This window comes from Pelecanus crispus, chromosome 10 (genome assembly GCF_030463565.1).
Source record: "Pelecanus crispus isolate bPelCri1 chromosome 10, bPelCri1.pri, whole genome shotgun sequence".
NCBI classification, from domain to species: domain Eukaryota; kingdom Metazoa; phylum Chordata; class Aves; order Pelecaniformes; family Pelecanidae; genus Pelecanus; species Pelecanus crispus.
In genome coordinates this window covers 18,615,042-18,633,898 of record NC_134652.1, presented here as the reverse complement: position 1 = coordinate 18,633,898, position 18,857 = coordinate 18,615,042, and the positions used below count along the sequence as shown (strand labels likewise).

At 35.2% G+C, this 18,857-nt stretch overlaps 1 protein-coding gene across 9 annotated transcripts in view; it reads left to right on the top strand.

Annotated features, from left to right (window-relative positions):
* CPEB3 (cytoplasmic polyadenylation element binding protein 3) overlaps positions 1-18,857 on the top strand; it is a 97,900-nt gene that overhangs the window by 40,348 nt on the left and 38,695 nt on the right. For 7 of the 9 annotated variants that reach the window (XM_075717540.1, XM_075717544.1, XM_075717538.1 and 4 more), the window contains one exon: positions 4,860-4,916. The exons of the other annotated variants lie outside the window; for them this stretch is intronic. In XM_075717540.1, the coding sequence (XP_075573655.1) occupies positions 4,860-4,916 (57 nt within the window). The remainder of the gene's footprint in view (positions 1-4,859; positions 4,917-18,857) is intronic. 9 annotated transcript variants of the gene reach the window in all.

The following is an 18,857-nucleotide window of genomic DNA, read 5'->3' as shown; positions in this document are numbered from 1 at the left end:
TTTTACAATTCTTTATGCAGACCCTTGCTTACACAGTTCTTGCTTTTGAAATTGTTTTGGGCATGTATGTTGAGTTAGTGTAGCATCAGTTTCAGGTGTCTGTGGTTTTGGGGTAAGAGGAGAGAGAATGGTCTGAGGTGTACTGAGGTAAAAATGATTAAAATTTTTATATATACACACACATGCTTCATGCTTTTTGGCCATTTGTGAATCATGGGGCAGACTCATGGTTGAGCTGGGGTATGGGGGTGTGTGTATGTGTTACATTGTGCCGTAAACTACACTTCCAAATACATATGGGTCCAAATAATCTTGTTGTTTCAGATGTTTGAGGGAATACTGGTCTTGCTTTGGTTTTTGCACTTTTCTGTGTCCAAACTTTGCTCTACCCCACTTGCTACCTGTCCATCCAAATAACTATTGCTGTTTTGTAATGCCTTTTGTTGGCTCTGACTTTGAAATCATTTGATAGAAGAGATAAGAATGATGAAAGAGGTATTATTACTAAGGAAGTATATCAGACCTAGTCCTGTTGCCAGTTTCATTTGACCTTGCCACTGGAGTCTCTAGTCATAACTTGTAATTGATACCAACAATGATCTTAAGAACTATGTGAGAGGAAGTTCTCATTCCCAGTAAATTCAAGACAGGTCAAAAGCAGGCCAGCTTTGCTAATTTCTAGCAAATCTTATGCCAGATACCAGTTGCTGAATTGGTATAAGTGGTCGATCTTGGTGAAAGCCATGAGGTATAACAGTGCAAGAAGTTTTACTCAATATATAACCAACGAACATTGTTTCTTGGAACATTGATTGTAACGTGAAAATGATGACAATAGGTAACTGTAATCTTAAAAATCCTTCACTGAGTGGGTGTTCATGTCCAGGAGTTGATTAGGATTTCACAAGTTCAAAAAACCATAGAGCACGTAGGAAGAGAAACTGAATAAAATGAGAAAATTAATAAAAAGAGAAAATGAATTCAGAAATCTCTTAAAGCAAAAACAGTAGTTATAGATCTGGAACTGGTTAATCACTGGTGTTTGTTTCAGACATGGGAAAATAACGGTAATAGCAGCACATATATACAAAGATGAAGTCAAAGAACAGTTTTACACTTACTTGTAAACAGATTGTGCTCATAAACTTGAACATCTGCTACGAATAGTGGATTTTAAAATTGAGATTCAGGGGACCACTATAGGCAAGCCTGGCACTAGACACTGTCAAAAAACTGCAGTGGTGGTAAAACTGTGCCAGATATCCAGGTTTGTTATTTCTGGAACAGCATTCTTTCTCAAAACTATTCATGTAACTTAAAATTATCTAGATAATTTAAAAAAAAAAAACAAAAACCCAAACAAAACAAAACCAAAACCAGATTATCTGTTTGTGAAAGATTTAATAAAGAGATTCATATTTGGGAAGGGTATACCTCCTTAAGTTATTGGAAAGATTTCAGCATTGTTTCAAAATCGTGACACTTCTCTACAAAGAATGAGATGAAGTTAAATTCCATCTAACATCATCTTATTTCCAATACAATAAGGAAGAGAAGATGCACATACTTGAGATATACTCTAAGAAGGAATCGGGCTCTCTGCCATGACAAGCATGATATTGGACATGCAGCAGCGCACTTAGACTTTTCTGGCTGGACTGCCTCTCCAAATGCTGTTAGGAGAGAGAATTTAAGGAATTTAATGACAGAAGATACACAAAAGAACAGCCTGGGCTATACAAGAATCATTAAACCCTCATTTATACTCTGAAATGTTTAAAAAGCAAGAAGTATACAACTGGATTAATTTTTTTTAAAATTAAGAATGGAAAAGACTTATGTAAAAGAGTGATTATTGTTGCAGCCTAACTACAGTAATGTGTGTGTGTTATAAAAGCACATAATTGAAAATATACTCAGTAGATAGTTATGAAACCAAGACAGGCAAACTGAAAATGGCAGATGTACAATGAATACAAGTACTGGGGATGTTGTTACTGGAAGGGATCCTATTTATGACTTCAGTGAACTGCTGGAGTCCATAATTTCTGTACTCTAACTTCTCTGTGTTTCTGCTTACTGTGCTTAAGATTCTTGAAAAGTAGAAATTTTATCCCGAGATTTCGTTTTAAAACTAGAATTAGAAACATGTGCTTATATAGACTTTGTAAAGGCCCAGGTAGCATACATGTGCTTTTCTGAAAATTGATTGTTTTCTGATAGTCACTTCTGTGTTTAACCCAAATATGTCCTTGAAAGTACATATTCTTAATTACATTTCACAGTTTTGCATTGCACCTTTAAAAGAATAAATTTATAATTTCCTTTTTGTGCTCTCTTCTTGTTCCTTAGATAATTATGCAGTTTTGTAATCTGCATATGGCGTCTTTTTTTTTTTAATTGAATAATTTGCTTCAAACAGCAAGATATTAAAACGTTGTAGCTAATATGAAAGGCTATGTAATTATTGGTAACTAATTGTCTTATGATTGGTGCATTACCAGTCTGTTTTGAATGCTTTTAATACAGGTGTGTTTTGAAAGTATTCAATTAATTTGTTTCTATAGAATTGCAGTAGGGGACCTCTGAAGATGCACAGAATTATCCCACACTGTTGCTTAGCTCAGTGTGAGAATGTGTCCTTCTGCTTGTGTGCTCTGTATTTTCTGCTCCTCTTAAAAGATAGCTGACAAGAACTGTTTAAAAATAGCAGGCCAAGGGCAGGTGACAAAATGTCACACAAGCAGCACCTGGTCCAGTGACAGCCTGGAGGGAGGAAAAAACCAAACCCAGATGTCACAGATACGATTCTATTTCTGAAGCTGGTCAAACAGCAGAATTTCAGCTTCAGCAAAGGAAAAGAGAAGGGCCATTCAAGCATTATGCATCCAAATTTTACTCTAGTTTTTTCATAGCAGTTCCCTTTTTTCTATTACAAGTATTAGTTTTCTATTACAAGTACAGATTATTAATATACACCTTTTCTCTTTACAAGTAACACCTGTGTAACCTCATGTTCATTAATATGCTGTTAAGGAAAAGGGAATTAATGTCAATCTGGCAAGGTTTCTGAAGTATTTTAGCACAAGCATATACTAACTGAAATAATAGCATCTTTAATGTTTCTGCAGTGCCAGATTGTGAAAATATGTATAGGAGAATTATATCTGTAATTAGGAAGTCTGAAGTAGTTAATGAAGATCTCTTTCAGAAGCTTTGCTCAAGGAGTTGTAAAGTAAAAATGGAAATTTTATTTACCTTCCTCCTGCCCCCACTTCTTTCTGGAGGTGCTGTTTGCTTCATAGTCTTACTGTGGCGGCACTTTTTTCTAAAAGAATGAGAAAATTAGAATGTGAAGAAAATATATATTTGCTTTTCTTAAACTGCATGTGACTTAGTTTCAGAAGCATACTGAAACTTCATGTTGCATCTGTTCAGAAAGAATATTAATTGCAGCACAGCAGTCTTTGTGGCTGGAAATAGAAGGCTTTAACTTCTACAGGAAGTTAAAATGTTCGTAGGAACTAAAAATTTTGGAGAAGATTGGCTTTAGTTCTGCTTTGTGAAAGCTTATTTGTTGAAACTTGGTTTTGCAGAAGTACGGAAGAGAATTTACACTACAGGAACTTAATGGTTATATTAGTTCTTCAGTATAGTGAATGGGTCTTGAGCTGCCATGTTTGAGTGCCAATGTAGTGAAGAAATGGAAACTCCCTGCTTCCTTAGCTCCCAAACTTAACCACAAATCTAGAGATATGGAGAGCATATGAAATGGATTACAACACCTGTAAATAACTTACTTACATTACTTAATTGAAATAAATTTTTATGTGGCTATAATGGTCCTTTTATATCTTTTTCCAAACAAGGACTAATACCAGTTACAGCTTTCAAATTGTTTTGGGGGGGCTGGGGTTAATTAAGAAAGGCCACTGACAAAGTTTCTTCAGGGTAAATTTTTAATACTTCAGCTCAGTTAAATAGTATCTAACACTAAAACTAATCTGAACAGTAGTAGAGTTGGCTCATTTCTTGCTTTGATGGTAAAATCAGATTTCAGTCGACTGTCTCCTTTGAAACAAAGTAACCGTGTCTGGATTTGTTCCCCCTTCCAGTTCCTGAAAGAGATCTTCTTAAGCCAACCTTTCAATAGTTAAATTTCACCTGAGAAAATTGGTACTATTTTGTATCTCTCTAGCTTCCTGGAAACTGGCACCAGCAGAGTTCATTTGAATTTCATGGTGAACCTTCTGTATATGACAGTCCCGTATTATGGGTCAAGAATAAATATTTTTCAAAGTACATATGAATGTACTTCATGAGAACAACGCTCCCTCCAACCCAGTATCTTATCTCAAATAGTAAGTGATAGCAGATTTTTAGGGAAGAATACAAAAACAGGGTAAGCACTCTGTCTCCAACAATCTGTTAACTGGAGAGCTTCTGGTGTCACAGGTAGTATGGAAAATAGTGATTTATTTTTACCAATTAAGTGGAGTTTTTGTAATGCTGTACTCATTATTCGAAGCCTACTATAAATGGCGTAACTGCAGCGAGGTTGAACTTTGAGGCCTTATCTTGAAAGGGTAAACATAATACTTTCCTAGTACAAAGCAAAGGGATGTATTAAAAAAAAAAAATTCATTGTTTGTTTTGTGATTTTCAGTATTTTAAGTACACTAGAGGTACTACAGTGTTAAATATCTTGAATGTGTATTCTTGGGAAGTTGTCTTCAATAGATGGAAGATTTGGCTACCTGGAGTGTTCATCCCCTTTAGCAGCTTTTCATATTAATATTAATAAATATAATTAAGTGTTGAAGTAAAAACATTAAAAATAGCTTTTACTTACATTGCAGGGCGTATGGGAATAAATTTCCATCATCCAGGAACGGACAATATTATGGCTCTTAATAGTAAGTAGTTAATATCTAATGACTAATATTGTCATGTTGAATATTATTTCTTACATTTATTGTGTATGTAACTGTACAGTCAGACATTAATATGTGTAATAATATTTGCATATAATTTTATGTGCACTATCTTAAACTGATTTTCATAAATCAGTTATCTCTGATTTTACTAGTAGAATTGTTGATTCTTTTATATTAGCTTTATAATAGCTTTATGTGTTCCACTGGAAGCTTCATAATACCTGCTACAGATAATATTGCAGTCTGGTCTCTGTTGTTCCCTCTTTTGTGGGCATGTATGCGTGTTAAATCTGTAACTTTAATTTCTGATATCTCTCCGGACATATTTCTTCTTGTTGGGATGAGTTGTTACAAGTTTTGCATACAATTACATTGGCTGATGGAGTTTACTTTGTTGGTTTCCCTAAATCATTATGTAGACAGGACTGGAGAGAATATTTAGACATCTAAATGATGAGGAAAAAGTGTGGGGCTGAATGTCACTGATTATTGCTTTTGTTTGTGTTGGAAAATAAAAATAAATTTAAAAAATCCAGTCATGAACATATGCATTCAAAAAGCCTGCCAAAATGGATCTGGAAGCTCTAGAGACAGCCTCATATCATTGTGGGTGGTGGGGTGGGAGGTGTTAGGCACCACCAGCATAATGTAGAACTGAACTATGCAAATCAAAGCATAGTTTTTGTCCATCTAATCCTAAGAAACACTAACTATTTTGAAATGTCTGGTTTTGCTTACAGTATTGTATTAGAGGTGTTAGGATTCATTTACTAACTTGTCTGAAATTTTTTGCCTTTATAAGTTTTTTGCCTTTGTAAGTTATACTGTGTTTAGTTGAAAACCGCAGGGTTTTAGTCTTAAAATTAGATGTGTTTTGTGTAGTACCAAACAGAATTAAAAAATAATTTCTAAATGTGAAGAACTGAAAATTTATAGTAGACAAGATGCAAGGGTTTTAACATTTGACTTTAAATGCAAGCTTTTGGAACCTGTAAGACTTTGTGCTCTTTGTGTTAGTTTTACACTGTTAATGATGAGGTGGTATTTTGCAGAGCTTCTGTTGTCGTAGTTAGCGTATATGCCCTATTTTCTTATGGGCACATGAAATTATGGGAAATCAAGTAATTAACTGGGCGAAATGCTCTGTTTTTAATTAAAGGCTTTATTAAAAGGGGAAGCTGGTCATGTGGGTGTGCGTGTGTGTAAATAAATTCTACACAGTACAGTCTGCTGCTGTTTGACATGAATTCTGCTCTCAGAATATATTTGTTGTTCTAACATGGGAATTTCAATAAGTTGATTGCAGTAGTAATATAGTTGTGAAGATGGGAGATTGATTGAATTTTGAGTTATTTTTCAAAATTGGAATATATAGCAGTATTTTGAGTAAGTCTTATAGAGATTTTTGAAAGACAGGAAAGAAAAACTGATACAAAAAGCTATACTATACACTGTACTATGTCAAATCAGGGTTGTTTTGTTTTGGGACAACTCACTTTTATCCTAAATGGATGAATGTATTCTGTTCCGATTTCTGCCATTGCTAGATAAACTTAAAAAAAAAGTTGCTTTTTTAATGGAAATAATATTTAAGAAAATATTTCTTCCTCCTTGTCTAATTCCTTTGAAATTTTTACAGCAGCTGTATAATCTAATTGTTTATAAAAAATAATGATCCTTTGCAGCTATAGTCCTGGTGTATGGTTAAAAGATTAGTATAGCTAACTGAGGGACCTAAACAAAATTTATTTATGCATTTCCAGTATTTAAAATGTTATGGGTTTATTGAAATATCAACTGTTTACAGACTTACATAAACCTGGAATCATGAATATGCAATTTATGCAAAATAGTAGCGATTGTTCTTTCGAATGAAATTCAGCGCAAATCAAGAGTCTGGATAAGTTCCCGTGTATTTTTCCCTCTCCTGCATCTCTTCTTCCCATTCTTTACTAGGCAAGGCCACACCATTTTTGGCCATTACTAAGAGCCCAGAAGCTAGAATTATTGTACTGTTTTTTGCTCTTAAATCTTTGAAGAGTTGAGAGTAAAAGCAAGTATGCAAGTACATAAGCTTAAAAAATACGTTCTGTGATTTAAATCCTCTTTTGTATGCAGCTAAAACTGAGAAATTTAGAACTATGTAATTCCCATGTGATCCATTACCTTTGCCATGGGGAAATATATTAAGGAAAGTTAGTCCAAGAAGAAATATTCTTTCCTGTGCTGGAATGGTTGTGGTTTGGGTTTAAAAAAATAAAATAAATAAAATAAAATAAAAATTCCCCAAAGAGATTTCCTCCCAGCAGTTTTTGGAACTATTTGGAGAACTTATGTAACTTCTTTAAATCCTAATACTTGTAATATCTATAAATAATTTCTGTGAAACCAAACACTGTCTGCTGAGTCTGCAAATCCAACCTTTGCATTCTATTTATAGCCATTGCTACATAAGCATCTTCCTCTTTTCCTGCGAAGACACAGTAATAATCTTTAAGATTTATTAGTCAAAGCTCTATTTCTCACTAACAGTGTACGCAGTCTTTTGAAGTTGGAAGACAGCGTAGGCTCATGTCAACAGCAATGCAGAACTTCACGTGTTGTAGGGAGAGGGGAAGTTTTCTGAGGGGTGTTCGTCTCTTAAGCTCCTTCTCATCCTTTATGGCAACACTTTCAACTGTACTTCAGCTGGTATTCTTATTTATTGATTACAGCCTTTTGAAACGAGGGATTTCCCTGCTTGACTGTCTTGAGCTACTGTCTGTAAATGTTGAAGGGGATTGTTTGGTTTGAGGGAAGGTGTTACTTGCTTAGTTGACAGGGCTTAGTGCAGAGCATACCACCACCATTTTGTTCATCATTGTGCGAAGCTATAAATCATCATCATCTCAAAGCACTGAGTTCTGAAATAATAAGATTTGTGAGATAGACATTCATAATTATTATATTAATTCATAATTACATACACATTGCTATAATTATTCACAAATAGTATAATAATTAGTCATAATTATTATTAAATTCATAAATATTACGCCATATTATTAATGGCATTATGCTTGTGTACATACACAAACTGTTGCACATTTGTATAAGCATGTTGATATTGTAGAGGCATTTGAAGATCTCTATCAGAATGAGGCTTCTATTGAGGAATGCAATGTTCAAATATTCAGAGATCTGAGCATAATCCTAAAGAGCATTTAAACAAAAGGTAGATGCAAATATTTAGATTTGAAACATTGTGCAAAGGGAAAAAGCTATAGCTTTTATCTATGCTAGCTGTAATTGAAATAGTGTTTTTAATCAAGTAGTGACACCTGTTTGTTAACTTTTTAATAATGTTATTCATACTGAGCTAAACAGTAGAACAGTTTTTGTAAACTTTTGTCTACAGCACTGTACTAAATACAACAGATACTGTAATTTCTAGGGGAAATGTGGCATAAATTGAATTATTGCTTTTATTTATGTAAATCCATGTATGAACTTAAAGAGAAAACATCTATTGATGATAGTTTAATAGATGTTTGCAGGGCTAATTAAGTTATGTTTACAATACCAAACAAAACCTGAAAATAAATTAATTTGCTTTGCTAAAACTAACTCAAAGATGTCCTCCATTCCCTTCTCTCACTAGTATTGACTCCCATTGCAGTCATACATTTCTGTAGCCATTGCTTCTGATTGGGGGACACTGGATGTTCTCTTGAGTTAATATGTGCTCCTTTTTGATTAACTCTATAAATAGGACTAAATGATCAGCATGAATGCACCATCACCTATGTGCTAGGTAGTGAGCTATCTTTAATGCTTCTTGTGAACTCCAGAAAGCCAACAATAAACTTTAGTGGGAGAGCACTATATCAGGTGAAAAAGGGAGACAGGGAATAAATGAGGGTGTGTGATCTTTCTAAGGAAGCGCTGAACTGTATTGCTGGGATCTCAAACAAACTTCTGTAAAATGAGTTTACACTAAAGGTAGTTAAAACAACAAATGAGAAAAACCCCGTTGTGAAATGCTGGAATTTTGGTTTTCCTAAAGCTCCTCTGTACAGTGACTTTGCACTGCTGTTGGGCTTCAAATGTTCCATCTGCTTCCAATGTTCATTCTTGTCTCCTATGAAAATGTGTCATCTGTGAGGTCTGGTAATGTTTGCTCTCCATCTGACTGTCTTGTCTTCTTTTCATTAGTGTCATTTAGTTCTGTTTGTTCTGAATAAAATAATTTGAAAAATACATTAAGGCAAGAGTTTGGGGCACCTTTTTAGATGTTTGTGTAGAGATTTTGTGTTTGTTTTATTAATACGAGATACTAATTATGTGGGGAAGTTGTCATGCCATGACAGAAAGTGTAATGGCAGCAAAACTATTTCATTTTTTTATTTTCATGCTTCTATTGGTTTTATAATTGCCTTGTCTCCTTAAAAGCTATTGTACTTGGCTCTTCCTATATCCTGAGGTATTGTTTTCAAACACATATAGTGTTTAGCTATAACCAAGTTGCTGAAATAGCATTTTATATTTAAATCTTTTGCCAATGCTGTCGGTATACCTTGAAATTAACTGCTCTGAATAGAAAGTTTATTGAATTATTTTTGTCTTGCAAAGTCTTGGGTTGGCAGTTTAATAGCTATTAAAAGCTTGTTTTTTGTAGTGATAATATTCTGGGAAAATATGCAGCTAAATTTTGAGAGGCATCAGTCTCTTCTAATAGTTTGGTACCTGCCTATAGGAATTTGCCAAGCTCTTTAGGCCAATTGCCAAATTGGGTTACTAATGTGTTACTAGCTTGTTAACATATAAAGAATAATATAAAGGAATAAAAGACACTGAGAGCACTAATAAGGTTTGCAAAACTAGACCCGATTTAATTGTGAAGAGATCAGATTAACTGGAGGGAAAAACTGAATGATGTAAAGTGTGACATAGCAAAGGCAGCAGAGTTCATAGGAGTCCCAGAGTGTGTGAACTGTCATTTTATACATGACCTTGTTAAGTTTTTCAGAACCAGCTGTACAAACAGTTAGTATTAATGCTGCCTTGGGGGCTGTGAGGCGGGCTAGCTGATATCTCAAAGTCCCTTCTATACCTGTTTAATTAAAAAAAAGAGGGGGTGAGCAGGGGAGCAATAAAACATGCTTTTTCTTTCTTCCCTTCAATTCGTTTATATTAGCATCTGCACTTTCTGAGATCTGATTTGGCTGTTACTGAAGGCAGTATCTCTTATCAGTGACGGCTAAAGTCTTTTTCTAGTAGAGGACGATTTCTTAAATTTTCTTCCTTTTAATCCAACTTTGTAACTCTTTACTACCTTCTTGTTTGGTTTTTTTTACCACCACTTTTCCTGCCTCATAACTTCACCAATGTGTTTTCCTTTCATCTATGTGATCCGCTCTATTGTGGGTGAGTGCCATCTGTTTCTGCAGAATTTTAAGAACAAGATTTGCCAGGCTGTTCCACAAGCATTATATATGATGCTAGAAGAGATGAGACTGCAGTCCAGAATTAGGTTTGGTAGATTGGAAGCAATATGAAGGAAATTCTTATCGGCCTGGCTGTTAGAAATGTGAGTTTTATCATTAATCTATATTTTAAACTAAAACAAAGAAATGAAAATAGATAAGCCTTACCTCCTGCACAGATGCTTGGCTGCTCAGTATGCCTAAGAAAGGAAGACTAAGCTGTTCAAACAATAGTTTTGAGTATCAAACACAGTTCACATTTGATCAAGTGTTTGAGGTCCCATGTGTGGGCCTTAACTGCATACAGCTTGCACGTAGATTGTATTTTTCAGATGATGGAATTCAATTGTATATGTATGTCAGCATACATTATCAGGGAGATTGTTGTAACGCTTGCATTGCTAGCATTGGAAAAAAGTGAACCAGAAGGGACTGTTGAGGCTAATATCACCACATTATCGCAATGCCTGTCTGCATGTCCAGCCCATCTATCAGTGGAAACTGAAAACTACCTTTTGAAGCACTCTTAGAAGAGCAATAATTCATCCCAGTCCCAAACCCCAAATTACTTGGATTACATGTTTTCTTTCAAAGACCTCTTTAAAAAGACTGGAGGATAGAAGTCTTGTTCTTTGTGAACAGCTTTTCTAGCCATAGTAAAAGGGGAAGAGCGAGCATTATTTTCTTAAACAAGTTGTTCTGTTACATTGCTCATCATGAAAAATGACCCTCAAATCTCAAATGCTGAAACATGCTGAAGCAAAAATAATTGCAAATGCTATCCCTGAAGAAGTGGGGTGAGTGTTCTGCAAATAACAGATTAATATCTAGAAAACTTTCTTTAGAAGCAAATAGATTTCTGTGCACATAAAGCTCAGTACAAACGTACTATGGCAAGGAACCCAAAAGTTAATATAGTGAACCAAGTTTAATTCTTTATTCTCCCGAATGTAATTCTTATTTTTCCCCATACTTTTATGCACATGACTTACTGAGTTTTATCATGTCATGTTCATTTATCATCTTGCTTCTTATCTAGATAAAATCCAAAAATTATTGTTCAAGAAATAGTATTTTATATGCAGTAAATTCATGCTGGTTTTATTAAGCATTGGCCTCATTTTTGTATGCAAACTGTTCTTTTCAACCTTGACTCCTATTTTAGTTAGTAAAAATGTTGAATTTATTCTAAGCTACGTTTATGTGCATATAATTTTTTTACATTGAGTGCTACAAATTAAGTTACTCAAACTGCTTCCACTTTAGCTACTGCCTTTCATATACCTCCAGCTGTATGAAAATCCACTTTTTAAATAGAAAGTTCCTTATCTAGCTCTTATTTAGTGATTGGTTGTTTGGTTTTTTTTTCACGTTTTGACAGTTTCTTAGATAACCTCGACCATTCAGACAGAGTAGCATGGACTGACAGAGTGATCAAAGATGAAACTTTTCATTTGTTTTGCTGGAATTGCAGCTATGATTTTTCCACATGGGTAGTCTGAGACACGTTGGTGAATGGTAGATACTTTTAAAATCATAAAGATGTAAATAAAGTTTATTTATGTACATTATAGCAAATTAATTGATTGAAATGAAGAAAGTCAAGAATGTTTTCCAAAGGAACTTTGAATATGTGGCCTAAAGTTTAAAAGAAGTCTAGGACTTGACAAAGATAAAATATTCATATGTCTCATCTTAGAATTTTATTATGACCCAAAGGAAAACTTCAAATCAGTTGATAGAAATTCTGACTATGTTGCATGCAATTCTTGCATCTGCATTTCTTGTTATATGCACACAAATACTTGATCTCAGACTGCGTATTTTTAATGACATAAAAATAAGAGTTCCTAGATTATTCTGTTCATTTGCTTTTTGTTACTTTAGCGCAGTGAGTTCAAGGTGTGTGCTACAGAGATACTGTTATAGCAAAGATACATTGCATAATTATACGTGATTCTGTCGCCTCCTCTCAGTTCATTAATTCATTTTCACTGGCATTGTAATTCACTTGTAAACTTCCAGATCTCTAAGAACTTCAGGAACCCACTATTCAAAAGAAAAAGGTTGACATATTTTCCTTTCTGATCTTAGAAAATTACTGGACAACTCATAGTGTCCTAAAGCAAGTATTGTTCCGAACTGCTGACTGCTTCAAGATTACAAATGAGTTTTCCAAGTTAGAAATAAAATTCTGGTACTTACAAATCAAGGAGGTTCCCGGTCTTGTCAAATAAACTTTCTTTTAGCCCTTCTAGGTCCAAAATTTCAAATCTGGAAATGCTGACTTTTTTTTTTTTCCATAGAGATAATGCTATTTTAAGTCAATTTAAGAGGTGTCTTTAAGATTTCCTTGAAATGTGTATCTTTGGTACTGTGGACGCATAACCACATGAACAAGATAAGTACCAACAATGACGAAAGAATGTTTTTGAAAATATCAAAATACTTTTTATGAAGTCTTCCATAAAATGTGATAATACAAATAAATGGTATAACTTATTTCTCTATTTGAAATTACCTGATCAGATTCACTTTTAGCTATGATATGGAGAGAGGGTAGATCTAGTTCTCTTGAGTTAATGTTTTATGGATTCACAGATTTGTTATTTCCTTGAAATGTTAACTATTTGATCCATATACAATGTGCAGATCCAACCCCATATTACAATGAAGCAATGAAAAAAAAAATCAGAAAACAAGTCTCACTGAGATCAGATGTCAGTTTTTTGTAAATCACTATTTTATTTGGCATATAAGATCTCATGGCTTAGACATTTTAGTTCATCTAAAATACAGAAAATTTTTTAAGGGGTGTGCCTAACCAGTAAAGATTATTTTCATGGTCCAACATAATTTAATAACATTATACTAAATGTGTTTTCAGTTTCTTAATTTTACAGAGTTCTTCCAGTAGGGAGCATTATGCAGTCTTCAGACTCTAGCACAAATTAATCCTGTCCATACCTCTGGTGAAATCTGTGAAGAGGATCTTTCACAGCTTGTCAGTTTTATGTCGCTGTTAAAATCTTATTTAAAAGACAAGTCAACAAATTAATTTGGCAATATTACCTCCTATATGAACATACTGGAAGTACATTGGCTTGTCTATAGACTGACCAGATTTTTAATGATGTTTGATGCATTTGAAAAGGCTCTCCAGAAAGTTCTCTCTCACAAGTTATTAATTAAGACACATTAATTAAGCTGCTGAAAGCTTGTGATCTGCTTGATGTAGGTGAACAATACTCAAGTTTCCGTACAGAACATTTTCTTGATGGTAGTGGTAATAACATGTTAAATAAATATCAGCATGTGATTGATTGGCTTTGTAAAAAAGTATGTTTTAACAAGCTTGACTGAAACGCAGTCACTTTCTTAATTTTTCTACCAACTTTCTCCCTTGTGTAGCTAGCTGTCTTTGCAGGGGAACTTTTCCCCACAGTTTCTGTTCCATAAAAATTGAACCCTTAACTAGAGATGAAGCTGTTAGAGTGGATACTTACTGTTTCACATGACTAACATTTGTTGTCTCCAGGAGATCAAGTAAGGTGGGTTTTGTTTTCGCAAGTGTTTCTTAACTTCAAAGGTATAAGTTGAACTATTACGCCTTCTTGTACTGATGTATTATGCCAGCATTGAATTGAATCATGTCAGATGATACACGTTTCTAGGTTGAGCTTTTGTGTAGTCATCACTGATACCTATTTTTCCCAGTGCGACCGATTTTTATTTTCTGTTGTCTTATAACTGACATGTATTGTGAACAGTGCAAACTACAAGCCTTATATGAGTATAGCCAGCCCAGTTACAGGATAGTAAACCAGTACAAGCCCTAAAGCATTCTTTGTGGAAAAGTGTTCTCTTGGCCTTGCTATGGAATAATCCTATTGCACAGGAATAAATTAAAACCAGTGACAGCACATAACTGGGGTTTGGAAACTTTTTGTCTTTGCAGCCTTGGGTGAAGCTAATGAGGCTGATAATGAACATAAGTTTCACTGCTCTATTTCAGTTTTCTCTATCCCCTTTGGAAGCTTAATTTTTTTTTTTCCATTTAGCTATGCTCTTCTCTTATTTTATATTATCAAAATTGCTAGCTATTAGAATTTAGTTTTCTCTGGATCTTATAATTGTTCTTTCTTACAGTCTGTCTCTACTCTGACTGTACTGAGTTACCAAGAGATGAAAGAAGCTGAAAAGCTTCAGTTTGGGGAGGAGAAGGCTGAAGGTGAATGTGATGGAGCCCTAGAAAAATCACAGGGGAATGCAGAACTGCTGTTCACCATGTTCCACAGAGCTAGAACTAAGGGAACAATTGGTGAAACTTCTGGTAGATCCATTTAAAACCCACAAAAGGAAGTGCTTCTGTAGTTTACTTTTGGAACTTGCTGCCACAGGAATTTGTGGAAGCAGATAATATCAGCAGGTTCAAAAAAGCATCAGAAGAATTGTTTAAGCAGGTATTAGAAGTAGGCGAGAGTGTGCCTCCTAACACGTTCCATCCAGTGACTATGAATGCTAAGGTAATACGAGAGAAACATATCACTGACAGTGGCCAGTCTAACATGCTCTTTCTGCTGGCACTGTTGAAGACTGAATACTTGCCTGGATGGTTCATTGGTCTTACCCAGCAGGGCATTGCATATTAGCTCCCATAGGTATTCCAGCTGAGCTATATGGTTCATATCTATGTTATACACTGTTAAGTTTGTAAGAATACGTTTCAGTCACAGTCCTTTCTTTTCTGTAGGCTGTCGCTTGGTTTCATCTCTTTCAACTAAATTGCAGAACACCTGCCTTACTAATAATAATTCTCAGAAATCGTTTGTGCAATTCTGGTATTTATTTACATAGTTTGCTTTTATCACACAAATTACACAATGTCCCTTTTCATGTTGGAAACTTCCAACACAAACAACAGGGCAAAACCAAACTTATTCCCAGCCTACATAGTGAGCTGAAGAACGAAGGTGGTTTACTTGATATACAATAAGCAGCGTTCTGTTGCTTGTGTTCTTGGTTTTCAGGGTGCACGTTAACTGAGCAAGAGTAACTTTAAACAGCACAGTAACTTCCCTCGTCCACATAATTTGTCTTCACTTGCCAACATTGTCACACTGTAGATGTTCTGGTCCTCTGCCTTTCCAGGACCATAGGCAAGGGTTGTTAGGTCGCTCCTTCCTTCTGAATCCTTGAGGGCTATCTTGTGTGGATGTGTGCTTCTGCGTGTCATGCAGCTATGCTCATCTCATAAACCACATTATCTCAAAAGAGTTTTGTGGCTCTTCAAAAAATTTTACAAGTGTGTTCTTATGCCACCAGTAGACCCCTTCTCCCTTGGCTGCCAGATAGATGTTTGCAAAATGCGAGCCTTTAAAGTTCTTTTTCATCAGTTTCATATAGCTTTCCTTGAGATGCAGTTAAAGTTTGAGTATTTCAGTTGAGCATGTTTTGATTTATTGCAACAATGGGTAATCTTAGCTGCAGGCTTTTGAGAATTCCAATAGCATTAGCACTAAATTTACTTAATTGCATTGCAAGATTTGGGGTTTGGGGAGTTTGTTTTGTTTGTTTGTTAAAACCTTAGAGTTCTGTTCTTCAACATACAGTTTCATGTCTGTAAAAATACACTCAGCTTCTGCGATGAGGTGAGTTAATAGTTTCAGGAGGGTTATCAGGAGGTAAAAAAGAATGTGTTGTTCCTTTCTATCTGAGTGCATGCAATTTGGGACATAATGGTTATGTAACTTTCTACCTGTCAGAGGTAAAGTAAGTTGCAAAGGGATGGAGAAACACTAACACAGTGGTGATGGTTCTGGGAGTCGCACAACTGATCAGTGCCTGGTTGCAACAATTTCACATTTTACATGGGAAAACGCGCTCATCACTTCTTGAAGCAGCTATGTTTTCATTAATACTGTAATGTTCTGTGAGGTACCTAGGAAAAAATCACTTCTGTGCTGAATTTTGAAACCTTTCAGGAGGTGGTTTTCTGTGCAAAATGACATTCATATTTGGCACCAAACCCAACATACAGGAGTGGCTTCATCAGTGGTGGGTACAGTTTTGGTAGCTTCCAGTCTCTTTTCGTTTGTCTTTTGTTGGAATTGCTCAAGAGAGAAAGTAACTTCAGATATATAACACTAGTAATTTCACTGTTTGTAATAGTACAATAATTTTCTTATTGGCTCCCAAATGTCTTCATTCAAGAATAATTTCTAAATTGTTTATTTTCTAAAATATTTCTTCAAACTGGAGGTGTTACGAAATTTACCCAATGAACCATTCTTTCGATTAAATCTGTTGTGCTCTGAACTTTGACTTATGAACAAGATGGGTGTTTTTTTATTAACTTCTCTCAAATGACACATTCTTATTTTGCATCCTGTGTAAACAACATAATAAAGTGTGTGTTGACATTCTCTAGTTGCTGTGCTAAATAACTGTCAGTTTGTTGGAAAAAGTAACATTTTAATGTAAACACTGGATAAAATTGAGTTCACTTTCAAATTTTGTGTGTGTATATATTAAAAAAAATATAATCAACAACGGTGAAACTTTACCTACTTTGAGTGTTTAAATGTGATGCAATGTTTTTAAATGAGCAAAAGCTGATTAGGCTGACTGTCCTCCTCTTTAAGTGGATTGCAGTGATTTCCCCCTAGAATTTATAGGCAATTGTAAATATACCTTCAGTAAAAATTTTTTATGGACATAAAGATTATGTGTGTGATTGCATATATAAGATAAAATATCATGCCATGCAATATATCATAGAAGTGCTATAATACATCCATGGCAATAGGTTATTCTAAAATTTACAGAAGTCTGTGGTAGATTTCTGCCATCATATGCTGTTATCTTGTTCAGAGCCTAAATGTTTACTTTAAGCATATAAAGCTTTCTTTTCTTAAAAAGAAACACAGAAGTCTTTTTCACCTCATACTAAAGTAATGCTTATTTCTTTAATTTTTAGGTTGGTAGCATTCTGTTTGAGAAACCTCTTTCAAATAAATTACTCTCAAAATGCGTTGATAGCTATACCTTGATATATGCTTATTTTTTGGTGTATGGGCATTCAGCAAGACGAGGACTTGCTACATGAGGTCTGGCAATGTTTCTTTGCCATCAGAATAAGTAATGAAGTACAGCTTTAGCAGTAAGTAGAAAGGAGGAGGATTAATTTTATTCTTGCTGCAAAGCGAACTCTAGTATTAATTCTCCCTATCACTTGCTGTGCAAGGAGCAGAGTTTGTTTCGGGGCTTACCAACTACCTCACTGTGGCTGAATAGTTGTTCACACAAACAGCTTCTACTGTCTTTACGTTAAGCATAAGTTGTGAAGCAGTTCTTCATCGTAGTCCTTGAAACTTTTTAATCCCCCTAATGAAACACTCATGTAGTTGTTCTTTCGTGGCCTTATTGATGGCAGGGGAAAAAGCCATAGGTGTATGGTGTCTGAGACGGTGTTTCTTCAGGGCTTGAGAAAGAAGCTACTTGAGTAGAAGAGAGGTTACTAGTGCCTGTGCTGAAGGAGGCTGAGCCTTGCTCTGGGTAGCCCCTGGGGCCACTCACAGGTGACAGCCAGGGGACCAGCCAGCAGCTGAGCAGTTCTCAGCTAGCCACAACTGATCTGTCGTGTAATTGCTGGCCAAAGAAAAGTAGGAAGTGAAAGCTGAGGGGTATGGTGGGACACCTCAGGATGTACGTCTGAAGATGGAAATAGAAAAATGGGAAGAATGGAAGGTCTTACGGTAGAGGACACTTGGGATATAGGAGGAGGGAATGGGAACTAGATGAAGTGGGCTAAGAGGGAGTGTAGGGAGAGCTAAAACAATCACACCTAAAACCTGGGCATGTGGGGCAGGACCAGAAGGCATTGTCTTAGGTTTGGCAATGAGATGGGGTTGGGAAGGAGGAGGAACACAAATAGTACTGCAGTGAAGAGAGAAAGAAACAAAACAAGGCTCTATTACCTATTGCCTAAGCTCACTTTCTGTTGAAAAACTCTGCCTGATCCCTAGCCTTCCACATCTGATTACCTTGGAAGACCACAGATATCTTTTGTGACAGATTGAAGTACCTGTGTAGAAGACACTGTTTTCCAGATTATTATCTGGTACTCTAAGATTTCAGATCAAAAAATGCTGCTTTTTGCATTTCCCATTATATCACGAAATACGCTTCTGCACTTGTACATTGTGGATTTTGCCATTGATGCATGTCTCATTGAAATGCTGTATTAATTCTGGTAGTTATAAAGACGTTTTATCAAGCTGTTTTTATTCGTCTGAACATACTGGCTATTGAGTTCATATTGTTTTGGTAGGATTTTAGTATTTACAGATGGTTAATTATTTAAATTGAAACATAATCAGAAAATATGTTCTCCACAACTAATTAATAAAATGCAAAATGAATTATTTTAATTAGGATTACTGTTGATGCTGTT